General features: G+C 40.2%; 1 protein-coding gene across 4 annotated transcripts in view; it reads left to right on the top strand.

The window, feature by feature from the left end:
* LOC131764499 (chloride intracellular channel protein 5-like) overlaps positions 1–23,818 on the top strand; it is a 41,311-nt gene extending 17,493 nt beyond the window's left edge. The window contains exons 2-6 of one of the 4 annotated variants that reach the window (XM_067006341.1): positions 1,265–1,373; positions 2,293–2,356; positions 6,982–7,179; positions 10,551–11,066; positions 14,656–14,801. In XM_067006341.1, the coding sequence (XP_066862442.1) occupies positions 7,174–7,179; positions 10,551–11,066; positions 14,656–14,790 (657 nt within the window). In that variant the 5' untranslated portion in view covers positions 1,265–1,373; positions 2,293–2,356; positions 6,982–7,173 and the 3' untranslated portion in view covers positions 14,791–14,801. Of the gene's footprint in view, positions 1–1,264; positions 1,462–2,292; positions 2,357–6,981; positions 7,180–10,550; positions 11,067–14,637; positions 14,826–23,725 lie in introns of those variants that run through there. The other 3 variants (XM_067006343.1, XM_067006339.1, XM_067006340.1) reach the window with 3 other exon arrangements.
* The last annotated feature ends 2,411 nt before the right edge of the window (positions 23,819–26,229 follow it).

Here is a 26,229-nt window from a genome sequence, read left to right as displayed (position 1 = left end):
AGACCCAGGATACGAAAAGTGCCACAAAATATTGGTATGGAAATTGGGTACAAATGTAATTTTATATGTATATAGACAAATGTGTATACACATACACAAAATGAAACCATTTGAATTTTGGTGTGGACAATCCAGAATTTAGACAGTTATCACTACTTTTTTTCTATTCGATTTGAACATTATCAGTGTTAGGAGCTAAGACTTGGGGTAAAATGTTATGAATACTTAGTTACTTAGATAATAAAATGAACCAGAGCAGGAGTAAAACACGTTCAAAGGAAGTTTGTAGATTGACTCTAGGAAAATTTCTCTGATATTGTTTCCTCGGGTGTAAAATAGAAAAACGAATTGCCCTATAGGGTTGTTGTGAAGATCAAATGGTCCTCATGAGCTCCTTTCTTCTTTTTTAAAAAATTTAGTACATGTTAAATGAACTGTAAGGAATTTTTTAAAGGGAGGGAATTGAGCTCTAATAGGACATATATAGATAAAATATTTTAAACATATGTTTTGAATTTGAGGCACCTCATCCTCAAAGCAAAATAATTGGGAAATGGGAACAAAGCCCTTAGACCAGAGAATCTGTAAACTTGAAATAGCTACTAGCTTTTTAGCCTGGAAGACGGAAACAGCTTATGAGGTGGTGCCAGGTCCGCACTGAGAGCGGGTAACAGTGCTCCCTAGTGGACTATGAATGAAAGAAAACACTCAGTTTTCCAACTCCTGAGGGTTTCTCAGCTTGATCTTTCTTGCATATTGTGATTGCCTTTGGTAAAAACATGTTCATTTTTATTGCATAATCTATCATTCTGGTTCATTTATAGACATCTGATATTTTCCCTTACTCTACAGAGATACTTTACAGAGCATACATTTTAAACTTTTAATGATCACAGCAATCTTGAGCTATGGACGAAGTTCAGTGGCAGCTGTTAGGGGACCTGGGCCCTAATCTTAGTGTTATAAACATGCACCAGAAAAGCAGCCTGAGCCATGGCTTTCATATCTATAAAACGGATTTGGTAATACTTGCCTTACTGCGTTCTTGGCCAAAGTCATGCAAAATACTGTCTGTAAATGTCTTTTAAGTTTGCAGTTACTACAAAATACAAAATATAATTATGATTTAGAGGAAGTATCAGGGTTATGGAAAGAAAATAACTCCCAAAATACATAATAATAAATATAATTCAGAGTAGAACTAAGTTCTATTAACATACTAACATGTCATGATGTTACTTATACATATTTTTTTCCCCTCCAGAATCTCTTCATTCTGAGCTCTGAAACCAATGCAGCTTAGCTGTGGGAGAAGGATTGGAAACTAACACTGAACACGCTTGTCTAATCTATCAGGCTCTGAGGCTTCACACGTATCTTTTTCATTTAAACTTTCCACCAACACTTTGAAGAAGGTGTTATTTACATTTTTACAAATAAGGAAACCAAGCCTCAAAAAAGGTAAGTGGCAGAGTCCACATTTACACCCAGGTCTGTTTGGCACCAAAGTTTCCCTTACCCCATGTTGCATGTTGCTAAAACATTCCCCCTTCATCTTCATAATTTTTATAAACAAGAAACACTTCAATTAACCTCAAGTTTTTTTTCACCCCACAATTCCATAATTTCCCATCTCTGCTCCTCAGGTCTGCCCACTCTGCACCCCAATGAACTAAAACCAAAAGAGAATTTAAACGTGTGTAGATAAATTGAGTATGTTATCTGCAGATAGGGATATTTAAAGGAAAATCATAGGCAGTCTTGAAATACCTTGCAAAGCATTCAGTGAGCCCTGCCCTGCTGTGAGTATCACCCAATGTTACTGTAGAGTCACCATGTCACAGCCTGGGAAGCACACGGAGGCAAGAAGAATGAAAGAGTTTCCCATGTTATTGTCCCGTTAGTTGGGCCAACCCCTGACTTAAACAAAATCCCTTGCCTTTTAAAAAGTCTTTTGGCTAGACAGTAAAGAAAAATATCTTTGAATCTTCTACACTGACAAATTACATCAGCTAATATTTGAGTTGACTGAAAAATACTGGTCTTATATAAATATGCTTAAATTCCATGTATATACACTGTATAATGTCAATATTTTTAAAGCAGAATACAAAGACAACTATTATTCCAATTGAAAATATAAACATACAGGTAGAAAAGGAGTAAGAGAAAATTAACATAAGTACCTTTGGGTAGTGGAATTACAGATGATTCTTATCATCTTTTTTAAAAATAATAAGCATGAATGACATTTATAATGGAAAGAAGATCTCCTTAATATAAAGAACACAGACATCTTTGATGCCACAGCAAGAACCTAAGAAGCTGAAAATGACAGCTGTGTACTTATTTCTCAGTAAGTGTGTTTCTTGTGGAGTAACTTAAGGGCAGTGTCCTTGGGCAATACTGTTTAGAAAATGTAAAACCAAAGTATGAAAGGACAGCTTACTTGGGCATCTGTACCTAAGCCAGTGGAATTATTCCTCAAGTTTCAAAGCCCACAGCTCTTTCTCCATCTTTTCTGGATGGCTCAGAGTAACAATTTACATTATATTTGTTATACAGTCTGCTTTATATCTGTTATACAGATACAGAATCCAAGGATGCAGAGGGCGACTATACTCCATTTTATATAAGGGACTTGAGCATCCGTGGATTTTGGTAACCCCAGGGGGTCCTGGAACCAATCCCCTCAGATACCGAGGGATGACTATCTAAAGAAGTACACAATATACAGAGTGATGACTCAGAACATTACTGAGATAGATTGCCTTTGGCTTTATAATACAGAATCAAACTTCCCGGATGTCTTTGGAGAAAAAAAAGAAATCCCCAAACTGTAAAACCTTAAAACCCCTCAAACCACAAAGTAAAAATCTCCAAAGATGGAGAAATGTACTGGAAGAAGGTGGAGTGAGGGAGCTCAGTGGCGTCAAGTTGTCTATGGCGGAAAGAAGGCACATTCCCTTTAGGCAGAATGATGGAGATTAAAAAAAATAATAATAACCCAGTAATGCTCCATTAAGTTCCTAAGTAAACTTGATATTTCCTCAAGTTCCTTCAACACTGATGCAGCACGCCTTATCCTTGTCTGCAAAAGCCCAGCTAAAGGGATGCCCATCTCTCCTTTCCTCTCTTCTCAGTGGACTCTCTGGGCATTTCAGTCTTTGGACATCTGCAAATTCATCTGCTTCAAGTTGATTTTTTCCTGTACTAAAGGTTCTAGAGAAGTGATAGAAGGTTCTAGAGAAGTGATAGCTACTAAGGGGTCAGACTTTGGTCATGTTGGAGACAGCAGAGGGAGGAAGTGAAGTGAGAAAACTAGACCCAGTCTGAATAAAGAGGAAGGGCAAGGGACAGCTGGGAGTTATCCCTGAGGGTGGGGCCCTGTGGTTGAGTGTGTAGTGCCAGCCTGGGTAAGTTGACAGTGCCAGGGGCAGGGAGAGGATGAAGCAATGGTTTCCCTGCCTGAGGGCTTAAGGGTATATAGTTCATCCAATTTGAAAAATGATGTCATTTTTCCATGTTCAATTTTTTTAAATCAAATTTATTTAAATAACCTTGTTGTCCCTTCCATTTATGTGAAATTGAGTGAAGAGCATCCCATCTGTCTCATCCTCCCAATGTTTAAAATTACCCTTTAACTATTTTCTGTATTCATTTTCTCTAAGTAATGAAACATCATAAATGACTTCTACTCAGGCTTCTAGGACCTTTAGGACTTTCCCCAGATTGTATAAAGTAGACAGCACCGAGGTGGACCAACTAATGTAATGACGAGTCAAGCTATGGATGACTGTTCACAATTTGAAAAGTAAGAAAGTGCAGTAAAATTTTAAGAGATAACCTATGGTGGGTATAATGGCAGAGTCGGAATTGTGAGGAATGAAATTCAAAATGTTGGAACAACTAGATGAAGGTTACAAAAATAAAGCTATGCAGTGACCAGCTGGGAATGGTGTTTGAGGGAGCTCCAAGGAGGAGAGAGTGCCAGGAGAGGTACATGGGAGTGGGGCACATTCACAGTGACTGAAATAAATCAGCAGAACCATCTGAAGTTCTCAGGTGCCTTCTACACAGTCCCCTCCCTGGGCCCATATTGAAATGTGGTTGCCACGTTGTGATGTGACAGTAGACCAAGTTGCTCCAGTAAGCAACACCAGCTACTGGAAATGGTTTTCTCCGAGCACCTGTCTCTGTCTTGAAGCCAGCTGGAGTGTAAATGATTGTGGAATTGAACGACTTTCTGTGTTATGTGTCTGCCCATCCTTGATATCATCCTATGAACATAAAACTCAGATTTCTGATCTTGGCATTCAAGGCTATCCACAATCTAGCCCAGTACTGCCATCTTCTCTATTTTTTCTGGAATCCACATACTCCATCCAATCTGGTTATCTCCATCATTGTGAATTCTCGATTCTGCATCATATTTCATACCTTAATCCTCCTTCTCCACTGCATTGTCCCTGTGTCTCTTCTACCACCTAAGGTACTCACTTTCCCTGTTCCTCACCCCCAGCTGAGATGACCTCACCCTCTTCTGAAATCCTACAGCTCCTAAGATCAGTCCCACTTATTTGTCACTGAACATAGTACTTCATGTTGTTAATTAACTTTTCTTGCTGGAATATTATATCTTACATTCAGTCAGATTTTAAACTCTTAAATTCATGGGCCGTATCTTAACAGCCCTTTCATAACCTCAGATTAGGTATAAGACCCTTAGGTATAAGGCCCTTTTATAATCTCAGATTTTATATCTTTAGATGAATCCAGAATGTTTGCTATTCCTCAAAAAAGATAACAGAAGAATTCATATTGTTATCTAAGGAATGAAGCCTAGGATAGTACCAATAATAATGCCAATTAAGAGCCAGCCAGGCCCTGCAATAAGCTTCTAACCTACATTATTTAAGTAAATCCTTCAATAACACATACTATTACTCTCACTTTACATATGAGACAACTGTGAATAAGTAGAGAAGACAGGAAGTGAGAAATAGATCTTCTCTGAAGAGTGGAAAACAAGTTTTCACCACTAGCCACTCATTCCTTTGGGTTAGACTTTGCATTGAAATTATTACTGAGAGAGTAAGTAATTAGCTTGTTGACAGTATGTAGCTCCTGAGAGAGGAAAAGCAGAGATGGGTGGGTGGGGGGGTGAGGTGGAGAGAAGAGGGCAGAAGAGCAAACTGAGTTCCTGGCATTGGAGATAAACCTGCCTTTCTTAAAATAACTCACCAGTCTTTCCCCCTCTGTAACTGTTTTCTTGCTTTTCTGAGGCCAGCCATTTCATTTGTGCTGATTTTCCTGAAGCTCGTTTGGCTAATTTCTGTATCTCAGGCTAGAGGGTCATTTTTCTTTTTTGTTTTTGGGCTGTGCGCATGCGTGGCTTCTAGGATCTTAGTCCCTCAACCAGGGGTCGAACCCACGCCCCCTGCAGTAGAAGCGTGGAGTCTTAACCACTGGACCTCCAGGGAAGTCCCTAGAGGGTCATGTTTTAAGTCACTGGTTTACTAGGTATATCAGGGCCCAGTCACTCATTCCAGGACCTGTTATAAGCTCTGGCCTCACTATCTCTTCCTGTCCTAGAAATCTGTGGTTTGATGAATTTCAAATTGGCTGGAATGAACTGGTATTAAACTCAAGTGAGTACTCCTAGTGAAAGTCAAAGACAAAGATTGTTAGACTAGATAAAAATATAACTATCTAATGCTTATATATGAGGACACGCAAAAATTGAAAGTAAAAACTTGGGAAAATATATACATAAACACTAACCAAAAGAAAGCTGATATCAGAAGAAGGAAAAAAATAATGCTAGAGATAAAGAGTGACATTTTCTACTGAAAAAACAGTCCATTTACCAAGATTATATAACAGTTCTGAATCTGTGTGCATCCAATAATATAGCCTCAAAAATATATAAAACAAAAAATGAGATAACTGAAGTAAGAATTAGACAAATCCATGATCATAGGGAAGATTTTAACTTTCCTTTTTCAATACCTAATAGAAGAAGCAGATGAAATTCAATAGGAATATGAAATAATTGAGTAACAAAAATAAACACTAATTGATTATCATCTACAGAATACTATACCTAACAACGGAGGAACACATGTTATTTTCAAATGCACATGGAATATTTCCAAAGTTGGCCATATGCTGGGCCACAAAGCAAATCTCAAAACAAGTATCAGTAGATTAAATCATAACAACTGTATTGTCTGACCACAGTGAAATTAAGATAAAAATCAACAAAAAATATAACTAGAAAATCTTCAACTGTTCTAAAACTGATCAATACATTTATAAGTAACTCATGGATAAAGGGAAAAAAACCTAAACAGAAATGGGAAGTATTTTGAACTGGATGATAAGGAAAATAAATCATATCAAAACTTGTGAGATGCAGATAAAGCTGTACTTAGAGGAAAATTAATAGTCTTAAATGCATATATTAGAAAAGTTGAACACCAGTGATTTAAGTGTCCATCACAATTATCTTGGGATAAAAAAGCAAACAGCAACAAACAAGTAAAAACAAAAAGAGAAGAAAGGAAATAATAAAGATAAGAGCAGAAATTAATGAAATTGCAAAGAAATGCACACTAGAGACTATTAATAAAGTCAAATATTCTCAAAAGAAAAAGAGGAAAATTTAAAAATCCATAATAAGACTGATCAAGATAAGAAGAAAAGGCACAAATCACTGATATTGGGTTTTTAAAATACCCCTATTTTTAATAGGGGTATTGCCTCAGATCCTACAAACATCACATAAAAGTAATATGAGTATATTACCTTAACTGATTCCCTATGTAGACTTTGCTACCGTGAAGAGATCATGCTTATTATCTCAAGCAAATATTCAAGTCAATGGGGCAATTATGTTTTGGGGGGAAAATTTAAAAATTGGCCTTTATGTTGCTAAACTGAATTTTTTTTTTTTTTTTTTTTTTTTTTTTTTTTTAGTTTAGTTAGAGTGACTCAGTTCTACAATGTTTGAAAGACTCTGTGTAAACTGACCAAATTGAGTCTTTGTACATGCAAAACAGAAGACTAGACATTGGCCCCACAGTTATCCAAGACAATGGGCAGGGCTGCTGTAGTCCCAGTTGGATCCTTTCTGTGGAATAGCTAATTTGTAAATTTCCTCAGTTGTACATGCAGGTAAGATCACATTTTATTTATATTTATAGCCTGTATCTAGTAGAATGGGTAGCATTTTGCCCAGTGGAGGCAACATATGTGCAAAAGCATTGGGGCAGGAAATGGCATAGTATATTCAGGGAAGAGCAATGTTTCTGCTGCAGAGTAGGATATTTGAAGGAGTGCTGAGGGAGAAGCTGGCTGGACAGATAGGCTTAGTTTCATTTGTGAAAGGTCTTGGAACACACATCTTCCTGTGCCTGCTTTCACCCCAAATTTCCAAACATGGGTGTGATATAGGCAAACTTGTATTTCAGAAAGTACACAAGTTCATTCTTAGAACTTCTCGATCAAGTGAATATATGTCTTGTTTCCTTTCTTAGGTTATATGTAACAGCCATATGGAGCCCTCAAAATACTTTCAATTGATTAACTGGTTGATAGACTCTTTCTTTTATCAGTAAACAAGCCAACTTGTTTTATACAAAGTGCTATGGAAGACCCAGGTATTAGTTTTCTTCCTGCAGGAGTTTACAATATAGTAATGAAATAACACTTATGCACATAACACAGGAAGAAACTGGACCAGGAGTAAAAGGAGTTGAATTCTAGATACATCTCCTCCATTTTAGTTGTTTATAAAAATAAATATTTAATAAGCACCTATTATGTGTCAGATATCTGTTAGACTTTAGGTATGCACTGATGAGCAAAATAGTCATGGGCTTTGTGTGTCCAATGGAGGATAAAGACATCAAACAATCACAAAAATTTATTCAACAAATAATGTATTGAGAATTTAATATGTGCCAGGCACTGTTCTAGGTGCTTGAAACAGTAATGAAAAAGCAGACAGATCTGTGCCCATACAGGATTTACATTCTAGTGGGAGAAGACAGAAAACAAACTCTAGATGTGCAATAAATAAGTAATGTATATATCTTATTAGAAGGTGATATGTATTATGGAAAAAGAAATAGAAAGTCCGGTAAGGGTTTTTAGTAATGAGGAGGGGGTACAGATAGGAGTTGGGATGGATTGTCATTTTACACAGGACAGTTAGAGTGGTCTCACTGAGAAAGGATGCATAAGCAAAAACTTAGAATTTTGGAGAGTTGACTATGCAGATATCCAAGGGAAATGTATTCCCAGCAGAGGGAACAGCCAATGTCAAGATCCTAATATGGGAGCATTTTGGAGGGTTCCAGGCACAGCAATGAGGCCATATCCTCTGAAGCAGGGTAAGCAAGGGGGAGAAAAGCAGATGTAGGAGAGTTTGTGTAGATTTTATAGGGCCTTGAGGGTCACTGTATGGACTTTGGCTTTTCCTGAAAGAAATGGAGAGCCATTATAGGAGTCTGAGTGGGAAGAGAGATGATCTGATTTATGCTTTAATAAGATGACCGGTTCCATGTTACAACCTGTAACTAAATCATGATAAGTGTGTCCTGAAATGGGATAACAGGGGGGCCAAATTTATAAAATACCTGTGTATTGGGCCCTAAGCTTAGCTAGCCCCCTCAGACTCACTGAGTTATCTTGGTGAGGACCTGGTAGCATGCGGTATGTATAAGCTCACGTTGTAAAATACTGTTCCTTGGAAGTGTTGCAGAATGGCACATAATCTAGAAGTGTTCTAGCAGTGAAAGCACGTATTCTCAAAAGGAGCAATATCACCCCCAAAGGGGTGAAAATTGGTTCTTAAGGGACAAAAACTTACCCTTTTTTGATGTATAAAGCACAGATGTACATACAGTATGTAACAGATATGTAATATATTGGCAGTATTTTAATTTCATGGGAAAGATACCTAAAAAGAATCCTTTAGGGATGGGGTAGGAGTAGAAGGTTGTATGATCATAAAAAAGGTTGGAAAACACCTACTTAAGAAGGGAGTGAGTGACAGGAAGGTCACTGGGCTGGAGGTTAGGAAATCACAGCCAAAATCAGCTCCATCATTAACTCTTTGTGAACTTGGACCACTTGCTTCTGCTTTCTAGGTACCAGCCTGCCTTCAAATGTGAAATCAGTTAGACTGTATGACCTTTTAGCTTTTCTCCAGTGCTAAAATTATGAGAAGGACTTGAGCTGGCTCTCCACTGAGTTATAAACACGGGATTATGGGAACTATGGTAATCTATCAGGTATTTGGACCCATCAAACCTCACCTTTCAATAAAAGAAAGGGATAGCATCAATAGACTTTAAAGTCTGTCTCTGGTCTCTTTCCCTTTATCTATTCTTTAAGCTATCTCAAAAGCTTGAATTCTAGAAATACTGCTTTAGTTCACTCCAGAAGATTCCTGGATGCAACATTGGAGGCAAGGGTACAATTAAGTTTTGTCAATAAGATGCTCACCAGATGCTTTGGAACCTGTCAACCAGAGTTGCATTGCTTCTCAATTTTCACATGATTTCTAGACACTAAAGTCCCTTTACAGTTCATCTGGGTTGTCACTTCAAAGAGAACATGTGTGTTGTACGCGGTGGGTGAAGGGATGCAGGAATTAGCAGGATAGAGTACCAGGTTAAAAAACAAAGAGCCCGTGTATTCGTGGCATCTGTAGATGACATCAACTAGACAACTTCGTGCATACAGTTCTTTGCTTTAGAAGTCCTTTGAGGACAGAGAATGTATCTGCTAACTCAAATGTTTAGTGCTCAACTCAGTATCCTGTACATAAGAGGATCTTTGTGAAGGTGTCTTGACTGTGATGATCACACAGGTCGAAGAGAAAAAAATAAAAGTCATAAATCTCTGAGTCCCTCGGTTTGGGTGATCTGTACTGATGTGACCATAGACAAGAGCATTTACCTTCTTTTCCTTCTGTTATTTAATCACCTAGTGGAGTTTCCAGATAAGAAACGTAAATGGCATTCATTACCTAACTGGAGCATGTGTAGCACATTTATCATAGGGTATCAATACTCAAACAACTGTTTTGTGTAATGAATTCAGCTATTCATAGATGAGTTACTATTGTGAAGAACTGTGCTCCACTGAACTGCAGGGACTTCTTGAATGTGGTCAACATTTGGAGGCAATTGGAAGATGGAACCCTATTTAGTGACAAATGGCTAAATATTCAGAATTTCAATGTATACTGGGAAGATAATTCAAGTCAACCTCTAGTTGATCTGAAGAATTTTGGAGTTACTGGCAATGAGGAAAACTATAGAGTCTACTTGAAAATATCCTTAGGAGTGAAGGAGTTAACTGAGTGTGTAAGCTTTATCTCATGTCCAATGGACTTGTGGTTTGCCAATTAAAGTCTCCGGTAAATGATTGTTAGAGACCTGTCATTGATAGCTGTTGCTAGTTGCTGTGTTTCAAAAGCCCATTGATTCCTCTGCAAGGTGATACAGCATCCTCTATCCCTTTCCTCATTTCAGACCTACTCAGATCTGCCTGCAAAAGGATCCACCAAATCAACAAACATGAATGATGAAGACTGCAGCACCATCTGTGACAGAATCCAAGAAGAGAAGACATACGAGGATTCAGACCAGCCAGCAGAAAACGGAGGTCCCCTTTACAATGAGGTCCATGAAGACTTGAAGGCAGAAGACAATTTATATGCCACTGAGTTGGAAACCCATGGGTATGACTCTGTGGACATTTATGCTGTTGTTGATCAGGAGAGCACCTCAGCCTCTTTTCAACAAGAAACAGGAGAATACCTCCTGCCTGAAAAAGTATATCCTGAGGCTCAGCATCCTCAACCTGAGGAGCCCCGGGAGAATGGAAGTGAGACGGAAGCAGATCTGCCTTCTCCTTCCAGTTTCACCATCCAGCACAGCAGAGCCTTCTCCACCAGCGAGGACTCCCCTACCAGCTATTCTGCTGATGATGTTTCAGAAGAAAACGAATCAGCTTCCACTAACCCTGAGATTAACCTCTTTGTGAAGGTAAGGGCTGCCTCTGACAGACACACCTGCACACGCAGATGGTGTTTTAGTTTACTCTGAGTGACCAGGGAAGGATGCATGGTGTCATGGTCCTTGGGGGTCAATATATATTAAAGAGTAGGGCTGATGGAATGAGTCGTTCCGTAGTTCACCCAGGACTGCTCAAAATTACAAGAATTGGTAAGTGCATTTAAAGTGTGTGTCTAATCATTGACTTCTCTATACCACAGGCAAAGCATTTTTTAAGAGTTCACTTATGAGGGAGCAGAAACTGTTGCTCATATCCTTTCCTTTGTGACAGACGTTAAGTGCATTTTCCTGTCTGGTTAAATTTCCTTCGGCATCATGATTTTGAAAAGTGAAACTAATGCTTGTTGAAGTCAAATCGACGGTCCTTCTTAACGTTTCTAAGGTCACAGATAGTACTTCGTATATATATGGTCAATAAGTGTTACCTCTGTCACCGAGCTTGCCCTTTTGGCACCAATATAACTAAAATATCTGATGAGATAAAATGATTTCTCTAGTAGTAAGACACTTAGTGTCAGTGTTAATGTTTAACCCTTAGGATATTTAAACAAAGAACTTTGGTGATCTTTGTATTAGACTGATATTCTAATAAAGATTATGGGTTGTGAATATTATCAAAACATAAAGATCATTTCAGGGCTAAACAAATCATCTTTATAGATCAGGATGATGTTTCCCCCAACATTCCCCACCCCAATTCATATTTACACAAATTTTTATGTGAAGACAACAAAAATGATTACTGTATGAACCTATAAAAACCTCAGTCCACACTCATTTCTCCCCTTTCTGGTTTCCAATTAACTCCTTTAATGAAATGCACTTTATTTTCTAATTTAATACACAATTATTTTCTATTTTTCTCTAGCTGTTTGGTGTATAAATTGTCTCCTTTATTCTACCACAAGGTCCTTTTCAAAAACACCAAGAGCGTTTGGTTCATATTTAGGTACCTGGCAAACCTTGCCTGGGATTTTGTTGAGCATTTGGGAGAAAGAAGGTGTGTAGACAGAGCCCTTGCTCTCAAGAAATAACAGTGTGGTACAGGAGACAGACTTGCAAGTTGTGAAGTTTGGTGAAATGGAGGAGTGAGAGAGCGTTGTGCTGTAGGTATTCTGGGAATGCCCAAGGGTAGATGAAGGAGTAAGGAAAGGCTCCACAGAGGAGGTGACATTCAAACAGGTGCATTCACGCAGCATTCCAGCCATTATATTCATATGACCGTTGTGTTGGTTTCAAAAAAAACCCCATCTTTTTAAAAGTGAGGACTAGGTGTATTTTCCTCAAGACAGAGGCATCCCTGCAACTTCCTGCAACAGACAAGCTGAATCAATCATCATCTTCATGTTTGCACGTTTGGCAAAGTGTTGATTTCATCAGAAATTAGGCTGCCACTGTTGAACCAAACAGAAGTAGGAGGAAATAAAAGTGTTGGCATCTCTAGCTGGTACCAGCAACAGCAAAAACTACTTGATAGTACCATGTGGTTCTTTAAGATCCGTAGTTCCCTAAAGTAAATATTGGATCTAATTAACTCTTTACCTTTACATTCTTTTTAGTATAATTTTGTTAACTAAGTGGTCATAGAATGTACCATCAACCTCAGCTCCTATGTGTGAACTCCTTTTTAGAGATTCTCAGCATCACTCAGTGAGAAGAAGGGCAGTCATAATCCTGGCTTCTCCACCCCCAGCCCACCTCCACTGCAGTCCTTCATTCAATGAGGAGGGAAAAGCGTGATATGAAAACAGGTGGTACAGGGCTGCAGGGCTTGCGTGGGAGTGGAGGGTGTGCGTGTGACCAGCCCAGGCTCCTCCCTCCTCCCAGCTCTGCAGAGGGGGTCCTGGAACCCCCGCATTGGACGGGGATCACCGTCTTCCTAGTGGGCTTGTCTCTGGTATTCTGGGGTTGTTCTCCTCCTGGACTGTTTTGGTGTAGACCACTTGGGCTGCAGCTACACCTGTACTCATTTGTGTATGTTTCCACCTGTCTGGACAAGTCAGAGAAAATGTCATGCAGGTCAATAACTATGTTCAACCAACTTTTTATTGAGGCTCGGCCATTTCAGGGTGTTGACCTGTTACTTACTTAGTTAAAATATGTCATTTATTTATTCATTCAAAAGAGAGTTATTGCGCCAGGTTCTGGGTGTACAACAATGAAGAAAACAAAAGCCTGGCTCCCCAGCACTTTGCATCGTAGTGGGAGAGACAACAGACGGACAAATAGAGAAGTAAATATAAAATATGCCGAGCGGTGATAGTGCCGTAAAGAAACATAAAACGGAACAACGGGTGTGTTCATTTCCTACTGCTGCCCTAACAAATTACTACAAACATAGTGGCTCCAAACCACACAAATTTATTCTCCTACCTTCTGGAGATCAATTGGAAATGAGTCTTAAGGGGCTAAAACAAGGAGTCAGCAGAGCTGTGCTCCTTCCGGAGGCTCCAGGCGAGAATTTGTTTCCTCCCCTCTTCTAGAGGTGGTCCTCATTCTTGCCTCATGGCCCATGTCACATCTCCCTTTCTCCCTGGCTTCCAGCTTCACCTTTTTTATTTGGCCACACCATGCAGCATGCAGGTTCTTAGTTCGCCGACCAGAGATCGAACTCATGCCCCCTGCAGTGGAAGCGCAGAGTCTTAACCACTGGGCCTCCGGGGAAGCCCCCAGCTTCGCCTTGCCTTCCAGTCTGACTCCTTCTGCATCTCTCTTATAAGGAAACTTGTGATTCGTTTGGGCCCGCAAGATAATCCAGGTTAATCTCCTCATTTCAAGATCCTTAATTTAATCACTTCTGCAAAGTCCCTTTTGCTTCAAAGTTTCTGGGAATTAGAGCATGGGCCTATTTGGGAGCCATTCTTTAGCTTCCCACAGTGGGACGAGAATGATGCTGAGTAGGGGTGGGAGGCGTAGGGGTAGCCGGGGTGAGGGTGGGGGTGGTGGCGAGGGAGATAAGAGAAGTGGAGGTGGGCACAGGTCACGCCTAGGCCTGATGAGCCATTGACAGAGCTTTCACTTTTACTCTGAGTGATAAGGGGAGTCATCAGAGGGTTTTGGAAGGAAAATTCTGGCTGCCTTTTCGATGATAGATTACAGCAGAGAAAGGGTAGAGGCAGGGAGGACAGGTTGGAGGCTCTTGAAAAACTAGGCAGGGGAGGACGGTGGATTGGACAATGGTGACAACAGTGGAGCTGGTGCCAGGTAGATTGGGATTGTTGGGAAGAGAGAGCCCAGAGCTTTTGGTGGTGGGTCTGATGTGTAGTGTAAGGAAGGGAAGGAGCCAAGTTTGACTCTAGAGGTTTAGACAAGAGCTATTGAGTGAATGGAGATGTTATTCTCACTTCACTTGTGGACCTCTTCTCCAGGAACATATGATCCAGAAAATGTGTTCACAGTCATTCATATATCCCTCCCTCCCTCCCTTCTTTCCTTCCTTCCTTCCTTCCTTCCTTCCTTCCTTCCTTCCTTCCTTCCTTCCTTCCTTCCTTCCTTCCTTCCTTCCTTCCTTCCTTCCTTCCTTCTTTCCAACATTTACAAGATACTTACTACGTGCCAGGTACTGGATGTAAGAGATGAATGCAGCACAACTCAAGTGCAACTGTCCTGTGGGCAAAGACAGAGAAACACAATTCTTGAAAATAATAAGAGGAAAGAAATAACTGCTTCTTGGTCATTGGCTGAGATCCAGTGAAGGAAAAGTCTCTACTGAGAGCTGCAATTCATGTCGTAAGGCAACCAAGAGGAGTTGTCAGTTCAGAATTTGCTGATAGGATTGTAACAATTTCTTGCTGCTTTCTGCTAAAATTGAAGGACCTGTAGACATTTTCCTAATTGTGTGTGTGTGTGTGTGTGTGTGTGTGTGTGTGTGTGTGTGTATGGAAGAGAAAGAAAGAGAGTGATGAGAGGGACAGAGACTGAGGGAGGAAAGGAGATAGAGATATAGATGGAGATAAGAGAGATAAGAGATAGAGAGGGAGATGGAGAGGGAGAGGGAGAGAGAGAGAGAGAAAAAATATTCTGGTATTTAACACAAAGGAAAAAAAGTATTCTGACGATGACAGTTGCAAAGAAAAATGGTACAAATGAACACCATTTGTCCTGCACATAATTGATGTCACTGATTATGGATGGCAGTATATATATGTATGCTGTGGAGCACATTTTCAAGTCAGGTTGCATGGTTTGAATTCTGGCTTAGCAAATTAATTTCTGTTAAATTGTTTACCACTTTTCTCATTGGTAAAATGGATGTCATAATGATACGTTCCTCATAGGGTGGTTATGAAGATTGAATAAGAGAATCCATATAAATTGCTTAGTATAGTATCTGACGTATAGTAAATGCTCAATATTTAGGAGCCTAAATTATTATTGTTTATTGTGATGAATTTGAACCATCCATAAAATAATAACTTTTATTTTAAGCACCATGCCTTATAGTTAGTAACATTATAAATGTTCTGTTAGCTGATATTAATGTGACGGTGTAATATTGTGGAAAGAGCACTGGTCAGGAAATTCTAACATGAGTTTGTCAGTGCTTCACTATGAAACATTCTTGGACCCAAGTTTCCTCATCTCTGAAATGCAGTCCATTCCAGCTCTAACAGTCTTTGACCAGGGTATGTGGCTCCAGCTCCGTATCAGTGTCACGTGTCTGGCACCATCTCTTATCCACTTGAGCAGATGGCTTGATAGTGATTAGGGTCTCTAGATTTGGGTGTGGTAGGGAGGGCCAGCAGGAAATCAACACACCTTTCTACCCTCAGCTCACCTGAAGCCTGTCCCTTGGAAATCATCCTCAGGGTCTGTCTCTGATTAGGCACTCACAGAGTCCCCATGTAGAGTTGCACAGGTTGTGCACTGAGCAAAGTTAGGGGGCCCCATTCAAAGAAAATATAAATGGTGTCCTTCTAGAGTCAGGCAACATATGAGCCCTGATAAATGTTTCTTAGACTCATGGCCTGGAGTATTTTTGTCTAAAAGAGTGACTTCCTATAATTTGGTTCAGCATAATGGAAAGAGTCACAGAATTGTTAGTAGAAATTGTTATTATTGCTGTAGTACAGGGGCCTGATGCTCTTCCAGGGATCATGGCATCCAAATAGAGTATTCAACCTAATCCATGGGCTGTTAGAATACTGTAATTAGGATAAAATATATGAAGCAATATTTCTATTTAACCTAGTGCTTCCTCTTAAATGTTATTTTATATATTTCATCACATGTACAGTGTATTCTTGCAGTAGTACATTAATATAATTTGTAAATGAATAAAGATATGTACACTGTGGGTAAATGTTTAAGTTCTGCATTGAGAAGGATGCTCAGTTTTTACACTCTTATTGACTCATAGGCTTTCCTTCCTTTTCTGTCACCACCTGGGTTCTGAGACTCTTTCCTCAGCCAAGAACAAGTGAGAATAGGTCCCCTCACCTCCCGGGTCCTTCCCAGGAGTTTTCATAAGCAACACACCGAGTCCATTCGCTTTGGAGGCAAACAAAAATTCACCATCTCAGTCGAGGAACTAAGAAATCGCATTGAGGAAATGAGGGACATGCAGTTAGATTTGCATGTTGAGATCTGATTCAGGTGGGGAGCACTGGGGATGTGCCAGGTGGTGGTGTCAGCAGAGGCAAAGGCACAGCAAATATGCATGTATATGTGAGCAGATACATTTGGCTGGAATGGAGGGAAGGTCCGCACTGGTACAGAGCAGAGGCTGAGGTTGAAGAACCAGGAGTATAGTCTTTTTTAAAAAAAATCGTATGTTTTATTCTCTTATTATCTTTGGTTTTTTTGTTGTTGGTTTTTGTTTATTGAAGTAGGGTTGATTTACAATGTTGTGTTAGTTTCAGGTATACAGCAAAGTGATTCAGTTATACATACATATATAATTATTTTCAGACTCTTTTCCCTTATGGGTTATTACAAAATGTTAGGTATAGTCTTTCATGGCAAACTGAGCAGCTTGTATTTTATCCTGAAGGCAACCGAGCATAACAGAATGTTTTGGAAGAGAATATCATTAGCGAAGCAATGTTTAGGGTGATGGATAAGCAAATTAAAAAGCATTTCCAACTGTTGGTGTAGAACAGGACAAAACAGACATCTACCAACTCTCATTTATAATATTAGTTCAAGCATTTGAATGTAAATACACTGTGTATAATGATTATCTTCTTTTTTAGTTATTTATTCATTCAGCTGTCTGAATATGTCCAAGTATTTAGATCCTTGATTTCATACAGACAAATTTCTGGAAAAAGTTACCAAATGTGATGCTGATTTATCTACTATCTATATGGGTATCTAGGTACTTTATATTTGGTTGGGGGAGAGGGATAATGTGGATTTGGCACAAAGTTTTGATTGGTATTGTTTTAGTACAGTTCCCAATTAAAAAAAAAATGTGTTTGTGAGGTCTGTCTTAGCCTGACTGGACTACTCCAAAGTTTTACATTTAGATGCCTGGAAATAGCTGAAGCCCTGCAAGGGACTTCCTGTTCACAACCCCTAGGAAGAGCCCGCTCTAATGTCAGTAATAAGCACACATCAAATATGTCCTTGGAAACATTTGTGAGAAAGTGGGAGTCTGAGCCTGTTGCATGTGCCCAACTATGCTTTCGTGGAACCCTTGAAACATATGAATATGGAACAAGGGGCAGGTTTGAACAAAGATTTCTACTTCTTGTCATCATGTCCTCTTAATTAGGGTACTGGGAACAATCAAGTCCAAATTTTATTCAAAATCATTTTCTAGGTGCCCGTATGAACTACTCTGCTCTGTGAATCAATGCCATCAATCAAAGAGAGAACAGAATCCTAGTGCTATAACAAGAGTATTGAAAACCAGATGAGTCAAGTAACTTGCCCAAGGCTGATGGCAAATTAGTAGCAAAGCCAGGGCTTTGACAAGCCCGCCGCTTCCAGGGCACTTTCCTTCCTATTGGCATTCCTAGCCTGGGGTGCTGGATGCTCATGAATGTGCTATGGGAAGTTCAGGAACATTCTAAAACTCCATGCAAATTCTTTGTGGAACATGCTTCCAGGAGGGTCCATGAACTCTTGCTGTTGTCTATCTCTGTGATGCATTCCGCTTCCCTACCTGGGTCCTCGTGCTTTGTGTCTCCATGTGGGAGGGGGAGAATGACTGAGCAGCCCAACTAACTCCTGTCCTTTCTGTGGAGTCAGACGCTTGCTCTAAGCCTTTTAGCAACTTGAGAAACCATGGGAAGGAACACTGACAAAAGAGTAATAAAGATGCATTACCTGAATCATCATGGGGGGATTATGTCCACTCTGAAAAGGGAGGTGATGTGATATTCTGAAATAAATATCACCAAATTAGAATCCACCTATTTTCCAAGGGAAATTTTGGACATTTTTTCCCCAAAGGGACTGCAAACTTAATGTCAACTCAACCACACCTAATCCCACCACCTGGGTGGGCAGTGTCACCGATTGTACAAGCTAAAACTTTTTAGTAACTTAGATTTCTGCTTCTTTACTGCCCAACAGTCCAGTCAGTTTTACCTCCTAAAGTGTTCTCATCTCTCCATCTTGGCCACCATTGGCCACGGTCATCTTGACCACAGTTATTCAACTTGTCACTCTGCCTCTAGACTTATCTTCCTCCTAAGAAGCCCCACAAAGTCACCAGAATGGCATCTGAACACATCATTCCCTGTTTCCAGCTGTACAGTGGCTCCCCACTGCCCCCAGGAAAGAGGCTGGCATGAGAGAATGTACAGAAAGGTCTTCATGTCTCATCAGACTTTTTTTAAGCCAAGACCTCATCACCTGCTGTTCTTCACTCACCCTTTGCCTTGAAAAATGTTGACTTGTATTTCCCTGCATACTTCATGCCATTTCATGATACTGGGTCTTTGCTCAAGCTGTTCTCTTTCGGTGCTCTCCCTTCCTGGGATAGCCTCCCATCCTTTCAGACCCAGCAGAGAAGTCACCTTTTCCAGAAGCTTTTCTTGGCCCCTCCAGGCAGGGCTGGGTTGGGTCTTACCTCAATGTACCAGTCTTCTAGGGCTGCCATAACAAAGTACCACAGACTGGGTGGTACAAAGTACACAGAAATTTATTTTCTCTCAGTTTGCAGGTTAGAAGTCTCCAGAGTTCTCCAGGAGGCTAGAAGGCTAGAATCAAGGTGTGGCACCGTTGGTTTCTTCAGAGGCCTCTCTCCTTGGCTTGTAGATGCTGTCTTCCTCCTTTGTCTGCCTGTGGTCCTTCCTCTGTGTGTGTCTGTGTCCTAATTTCCTCTTCTTATAAGGACACAAGTCATATTGGATTAGGGGGTCCACTCTAATGATACCATTAGGATCACCCTAATGATCTCATTTTACCTTAATTACCTCATTAAAGACCCTGTCTCCAAATACAGTCACATTCTGAGGCACTAGGGATTAGGATTCAACATATGAATTTTGGGGAGACATAACTCAGCCCATAACACTTAACGTTATAATTCTCTCTCTTACTGAAGGAGCATCTGTCTTTTATCCATTTTCACATACACAGTCCATGGCTCCTTAAATGATGATTGAATTAGGAAGGAAGGAGGGAATAAGTTCCTCCTAGGGAGCCTCAGGGCAATGGGGGGAGGAGGAAGGCTTGTCCCAGTGGCCTGCAGCTGTAATGAGAATGGTGCTCCAAGCCCCTGTGTTAGTCTCATAGAGCTGCTGTAACAAATTACCATAAACTTGGTGGCTTAAAACAAAAGGAACTTATTCTCTCATAGTTCTAGAGGTCAGAACTCTGAAGTCAAGGTATAGTCAGAGTCACACTCCCTCTGACAGCTTTAAGGGAGAATCCTTCCTGCCTTTTCCAGTTTCTGGTGGCTCCTGGCATTCCTTGGCTTACCGCTGCATGACTCCCATCTCTGATTCCATAATCACATGGCCTTCTCTCCTGCATCTCTGTATGTTTTCTCTTCTCTTCTCTTGTAAAGACTTGTTAATGGATTTAGGGCCCATCCTAATCCAGCATGATCTTATCTCAAGATTCTTCATTTAATTACTCTACAAAGACACTTTTTCCAAATAAGGTCACATTTACAAGTCTGTTTGGGCATAGCTTCGGGGAGGGAGGACCACTTCAACCCACTACGTGCAGCCCCTGAAGGTAGGACTGAGTTGAGTTGAAGCATGGGAACTCTGGACATGGACAGCCACTCCTGGGACCACATATCCCACCCAATGCAAGGGGTTCTATGAGAATTCAGTGGACTGTTTGCACCTTCATCTCATTAGTTCTGCAGCATTCATGAGACTGCCTGGCAAGTGCCTAGCATCACCCTGAAGTTGGGCAGGAAGCCAACCACTGAGTGCTTAATTCATTTGCTGGGCTTAGAAGGGATGTTTGAGTCCAGGGACTTGAGGATTCCCACAGCGGTTGGTGTGAAACAGTGTAAGGAATGGCCTGCGGAAACAGTGTTGCCATAGCTAATTCAACACGTCCTGGTTCCTGGGTCTAGCTTTGTGTTTCTGCATCTATAAAATTGACCAAACACTGTTCTGACAATAGACATGAAAGCCAGATCAAACACAGTGACCAAGAGAAGGTGAGTAGTGTCAACACTGGGAGAAAGAACGTCAACTGACTGGCATGGGACTGACAATCAGAATATTTGGGGAGAGAGACAGTGACGTGGATGGTGGATCATTTTCTGGACTCCCATTTTTTAAAGGGTAACTCACCAGACTGTCAGCTCCTTGACAGAATGGATGATGTCTTTCTTATTTCCACAATGCATTGTCCTGTGGGGTGCTGGTCTTGTCATAGGGGGCTCCATAAATGTTGGACAAACTGAACTGACCCTTCAGGTAGCCTTCACCCACCTGATGGAGTGAAGACCGACCTTTGGAACAAAATTGCAAATCAGATACTTAACTCCTCTCCTTTAAGCCTTGACCATTGGCAACACGATCAAGTCCACCCTTGCACATCATGTGCAAGGCCATATGTCCCACCCCCAACAGCCTAACAGCCTCTCTGGTCCCTCCTCTCCCACCACATGCTGCTCACTCATTATGCCCCAGGAGTGCTGAGCTCCCCACAAATCGGCTGCTGTTCTGTCTCACCCGATTTTGCCTATGCAGATTCTCTGCCTGTAACACCTTCTCCCCTCTGTCGTCTGACCACATCCTCATCTTTCTGGACTCATATTTCCTGGGAAGCCATCTCTGAAGCTTCAGGTTGTTCTGAGTGATACTCGCTCAGTGCTTACCTCCATCTTAGTATTTGTCACTAATATTGCAATTATCTGGGTCGGGGTGTGTCTCCCCCGCTGCCCCCATTCCTCTAGACTGAAAGCCCCACAGGGAAAGTGTTCTCTAGCCACATCTTACTCACCTGTGTTTGTACTCCCACCGTTAGTGTGGAGGCTGGCCCATAGGCATAAATATTTTTCAAATTGAATTAAACTGAACTTGTTATGGGAAAAGTAGTTAAAAGTAGTTTTTTGAAGGGAAAGCTTATTAGTGTTTTCTGGGAAATGTGATCAGCGTTTTCAAGCAAAGGCCCTATGTCCCTGCATCCACTGATGGGGGATGGTGGATGGGTGAATGATGAGTCATGGTAAGAAGCCAGCTGATATGGAGGAGAAAAGAGAAGGAGAAATTAATATTAACTGAATGTTTTCTTTGAACTACATGCTGTAAGTCACCTGCTTTATTGAAATTATCTCTGTAATAGGACTTAGGAGCAAGGTCCGCATCTGAATTCTGACACTGGGTGACCGTGCAATGTTGGGGAAGTCATTTGTACTCTCTGGGCCTTAGATTTCTCAACTGTAAAATAAACAGTTGGAATAAGTTAAGCCCAAGAGCCCCCACTGGTTCTAACCTGTGGAGCGTGGAAGCTTCATTCTCCCCTACAGTAAAATAGTCTCCCTCCCACGCCCCACCCCCAGCTGAAATTTATATTATCATCAGGCTCTCTGAACTATATACTGAACATACTCTTAGACAGTCCCTTGACTTGTTAAATGGGGGAAAAGGGAGATAGTGAGTAACAAAGAAAAAGATGTTCTCACACAGAAACAGGATTTTGACTCAACTCATATTGAATAGTAACAGGTTTTGGAGCCCAGTTGGCTCTTCTCCCCTTTTGAACAGGTTTACCATTTGCATGGTTCAAAATTTGAAAGATACAAAAGATAGTCTCTCCCCCACCATCCTCCTTCAGACATCCCATTTCCATTTTCTGAGATGATTTATTCTAAACTTTCATGTATGTGCTTCTTGAGACATTTTACACACATCCTGGCAAATATATGTATGTTTGTATATTCAAAATTATCTTTTTTCCCTTTTATTTAATACAGATGGTATTATACTATATATCCTATTATGTACCTTCCTTTTTTGAGAGTCAGTTTTGTTGGGACATAATTTACATACATTAAATTCAGCAATTTAAAGTGTACTCTTCAATGAATTTTGAACAAATATATACAGTTGTGTAACAACCATCACAATCATGATATGGAACATTTCCATAATCTCAAAAAGGTCTCTCTTGACCCTTTGCCATGGGTCCCCTCCCAGCCACACCCTGAATCCTGGAAACCACACATCTTTCTATCATTATAGTTTTGCCTTTTCAAAAGTATCATATAAATAGAATTAAACTCTGTAATCATTTGTATGTGGTTTCTTTCTCTTAGCATAATGCTTTTGAATTCATCCATGTCAGTACATATATCAGCAGGTGGTTCCTTTTTATTACTGAGTAGTATTCCATTGTGTGAATATACCACAATTTGTTCATTCATTTAGAAGTTGATGGACATGGGTTCTCTCCCAGGTTTTGGCTATTAATAAAATGGCTATAAACATTCACATATAAGCTTTTGTGTTGATTGTGTTTTCATTTCTCTTGGTCAAATACCTAAGGGTGGAATTATTGGGTCATATGGTCAGTGAATACTTAACCTTATTTTTAAAATCTTTCAAATTATTTTCAAAGTGGCTGTAAGAATTTATAAAAGATTTATTGTTGCTCCTTTTCTAGTACTTGGTATTTTCAATCTTTTAAGTTTTAGGTATACTGATAAATATATAATGATCTTCCATGGCAGCTTTAATTTACATTTTTTCTAATGAGTAATAATGTTAAGCATCTTTTCATGTACTTACTAGCCATCATTAGATCTTCTTTGATGAAGTATCTGTTCAAATATTTTGCTTATTATTGTTATTTTAGCATTATCATATTATTGAATTTTAAGAGTTCCTTATATGGTCAAGGTACAATTTCTTTATCAGGTAAGTATTTTGCAAATAGTTTACAAAGTGACTTGACTTTTCATTTTCATAAGTGTCTTTTGAAGACTAAAGATTTTGATTTTGATGAAGTCCATTTATCAATTTTTTTTCTTCTATCGTTTGTGCTTTTTGTGTTCTATCTAAGAAATATTTGTCTAGTCCATGGTCACAAAGATGTTCTCCTATATTTTCTTCCAGAAGTTTCTCAGATTTAGGTTTTATATTTAGTTCTATGATCCATTTTGAGCTAATTTTCCATAGGGTGCAAATATGGCTTGCATCTATCTATTTATCTATCTATCTATCTATATCTAACTTTATCACAATCTCTCTCTCTTTCTGCAGCTCCATCCCTTCTGGTATTTAGATCTGCAAATTCTAGCTGCCTTGACCTTCTGAAACACCAAACTCTGTTGTCTCCTCAACTCAGAAAGACCACCGGCCTCTATTTGGGTTCTATGCTATCTGTCTCCAATGTCTGAAAACCATCACTTTGTGAAGTTTGTCTGCTTTACTCATTGTTTAAAGAAATCTTCCAATTGTTAAGTGTAAATCTGATTCCTTTTAATCCATCCTGGCCAGAAATGGAGGTTGTCAAAATTGACTTTAAGATCCTCATTTCACTTGGGTTGCTTCTCCTTTCTTTCCAAATATTGGCCCCTTAAAGTCAAGTTTGAATTGGAGTTTGGAATATAGCCATGACGTTCAACTAGACTAAAGTCTAATGATAATGACATTAAAGTGATATGGTAGGAGTCAGCTATCGCAAGTATGTTGGCCTTCAGGCAAAGACTGCTTGCTGACCTTCCATCTTTCCATTTTCTTTTAAGACTATGTTGTCTTTTGCAAAGTCTTTATTTTGTACCTTAAGTTCTGAGTAATGACAAGACAGGAAAACAAATGTCCTGGCTAATCATTCACCAACATAAGTCATAATACAATTCCATCTTCTCATCTTTTAACCTCTTACCATTCAAGCCTCTGATGATTCCTTGAGTTCCCTGGATGAGCCTAGGAAAACAGGTCTTCACTACTATCAAAAGGGAATCCTATATTTAAAAAAAAATTTTTTTTTTTATTTATTTTTGGCTGCGTTGGGTCTTCGTTGCTGTGTGCAGGCTTTCTCTAGTTGCAGTAAGCGGGGGCTACTCTTCGCTGTGGTGCACGGGCTTCTCACTGTGGTGGCTTCTCTTGTTGCAGAGCACGGGCTCTAGGCGTGCGGGCTTCAGTAGTTGCAGCATGCAGGCTCAGTAGTTTCAGCACATGGGCCCTAGAGTGTACAGGCTTCAGTAGTTGTTCCGCGCGGGCTCTAGAGCGCAGGCTCAGTAGTTGTGGTGCATGGACTTAGTTGCTCTGTGGCATGTGGGATCTTCTCAGACCAGGGATTGAACCCATGTTCCCTGCATTGGCAGGCGGATTCTTCACCACCGTGCCACAAGGGAAGTCCCAGGAATCCTGTTTTTAAGCTACCTTCCAATACCCAGGCCCAAAGTATCCAGAATGGATTTGTGTATAAATTGTATTGTGTACATGGGAAAATGCACCGACTGGCAGCTCTGCTCCCAAATGACACTCCCTTAAAAATATGAGATGACTCTCCCTGTGAGTGGAGCATGAATTTTAGCCCTGAAACCAAATATTTTGTGTAATCTTGTGAGGTCAAAGATTTAGAACTTGGGCTTTACGCCATGCCCCATTTTTATGCTTTATAAGCAGAACCTTCCTTTCATGAGCCTGTGGGTTTGCAAAAGTGCTAGCTTCTCATTATTGCCTGGACTTGGTGCACAACAGTAACATGGCAACAGCTGAAATAAACAAGAGAATGCATTGTTTAGGAAACCACTAACTTCTGAGGTTTCAATGATAACAATTGCAGGGTAAATACGTAAGGTGGTAATGAATAACTGACATGAGTGCCTTTTGTTCATTGGACTACAACTGCATATTTTCTTCCATCTACAGAAGTATTTTTGTCCTGTTGTCCTACAGTGGCAAGAAAGGAAAGAATTTGGTGGATAGTCTTTTTATATTTACAATAGCAACCCTCTATAAACTGGCTTGGTTCTTCTAGAACCATGCTATTCAAAACACTAGCCATTAGCCCTGTGTGGCTATTTAAATTTAAACTAATTTAAGTGTAAAAATCTTAAAAATGCTTTTCCTTAGTCATGCTATCCGTATGTGGCTACTGGCTACTATATTGGAAAGTACAGCTAGGGAACATTTCTAGCATCGTAGTATGTTCTATAGGACAGAGCTACTGTAGAGCGGCCTGGGTTCAGATGTGCCATGAAGACCAATCATTTATGTGGTCACAGGCCCTTCCTTGGGTCTTTATTCCCTTGTCTAAAAATAAGAGGTAGGGTGATTGCGTTTAGTGAGACAGAAGAGTGGTCATGCCCACAAAATAAAGAAATCACCAGTTAAATTTATTCTCACTGATAAATAGTATCTGTGCTACAAGTTCATATGAATCAATTGGTTGAAAATGGCAACTGTTTAGGAAAAGCTCTACAACTCATAACCAGCGCTTGGGAATCTCAGTAAATCTGTCAATAACCACTGGCCATGCCCAAACCCATTGAAGGTGTCTCTGTGGCAGTGTTATCCATCAAAGCTGCAGTAACTTTGAGGACTGAAGATGCTGCCTCACCAGCCACTTGGGCCAAACATAGCATTAAGCCTGGAACCCAGATACAGAGATTAAGGTCCTTCTCCTCAATCAAAACAACTTGCCACAGTAAAGCAGGGAGGGTTATCTGGGGTGGGGGAAGGCGGCTGCTTACTGAGAAGATATGAGGGTGAAGGCTGAGCAGTTCTCCTGTAAGTGTGGTGAGTTCTTATTCCAT

The sequence above is a fragment of the Kogia breviceps genome, chromosome 10, assembly GCF_026419965.1.
Source record: "Kogia breviceps isolate mKogBre1 chromosome 10, mKogBre1 haplotype 1, whole genome shotgun sequence".
In the NCBI taxonomy this organism is placed as follows: Eukaryota; Metazoa; Chordata; class Mammalia; order Artiodactyla; family Physeteridae; genus Kogia; species Kogia breviceps.
This window is presented reverse-complemented; position numbering and strand designations above follow the sequence as displayed.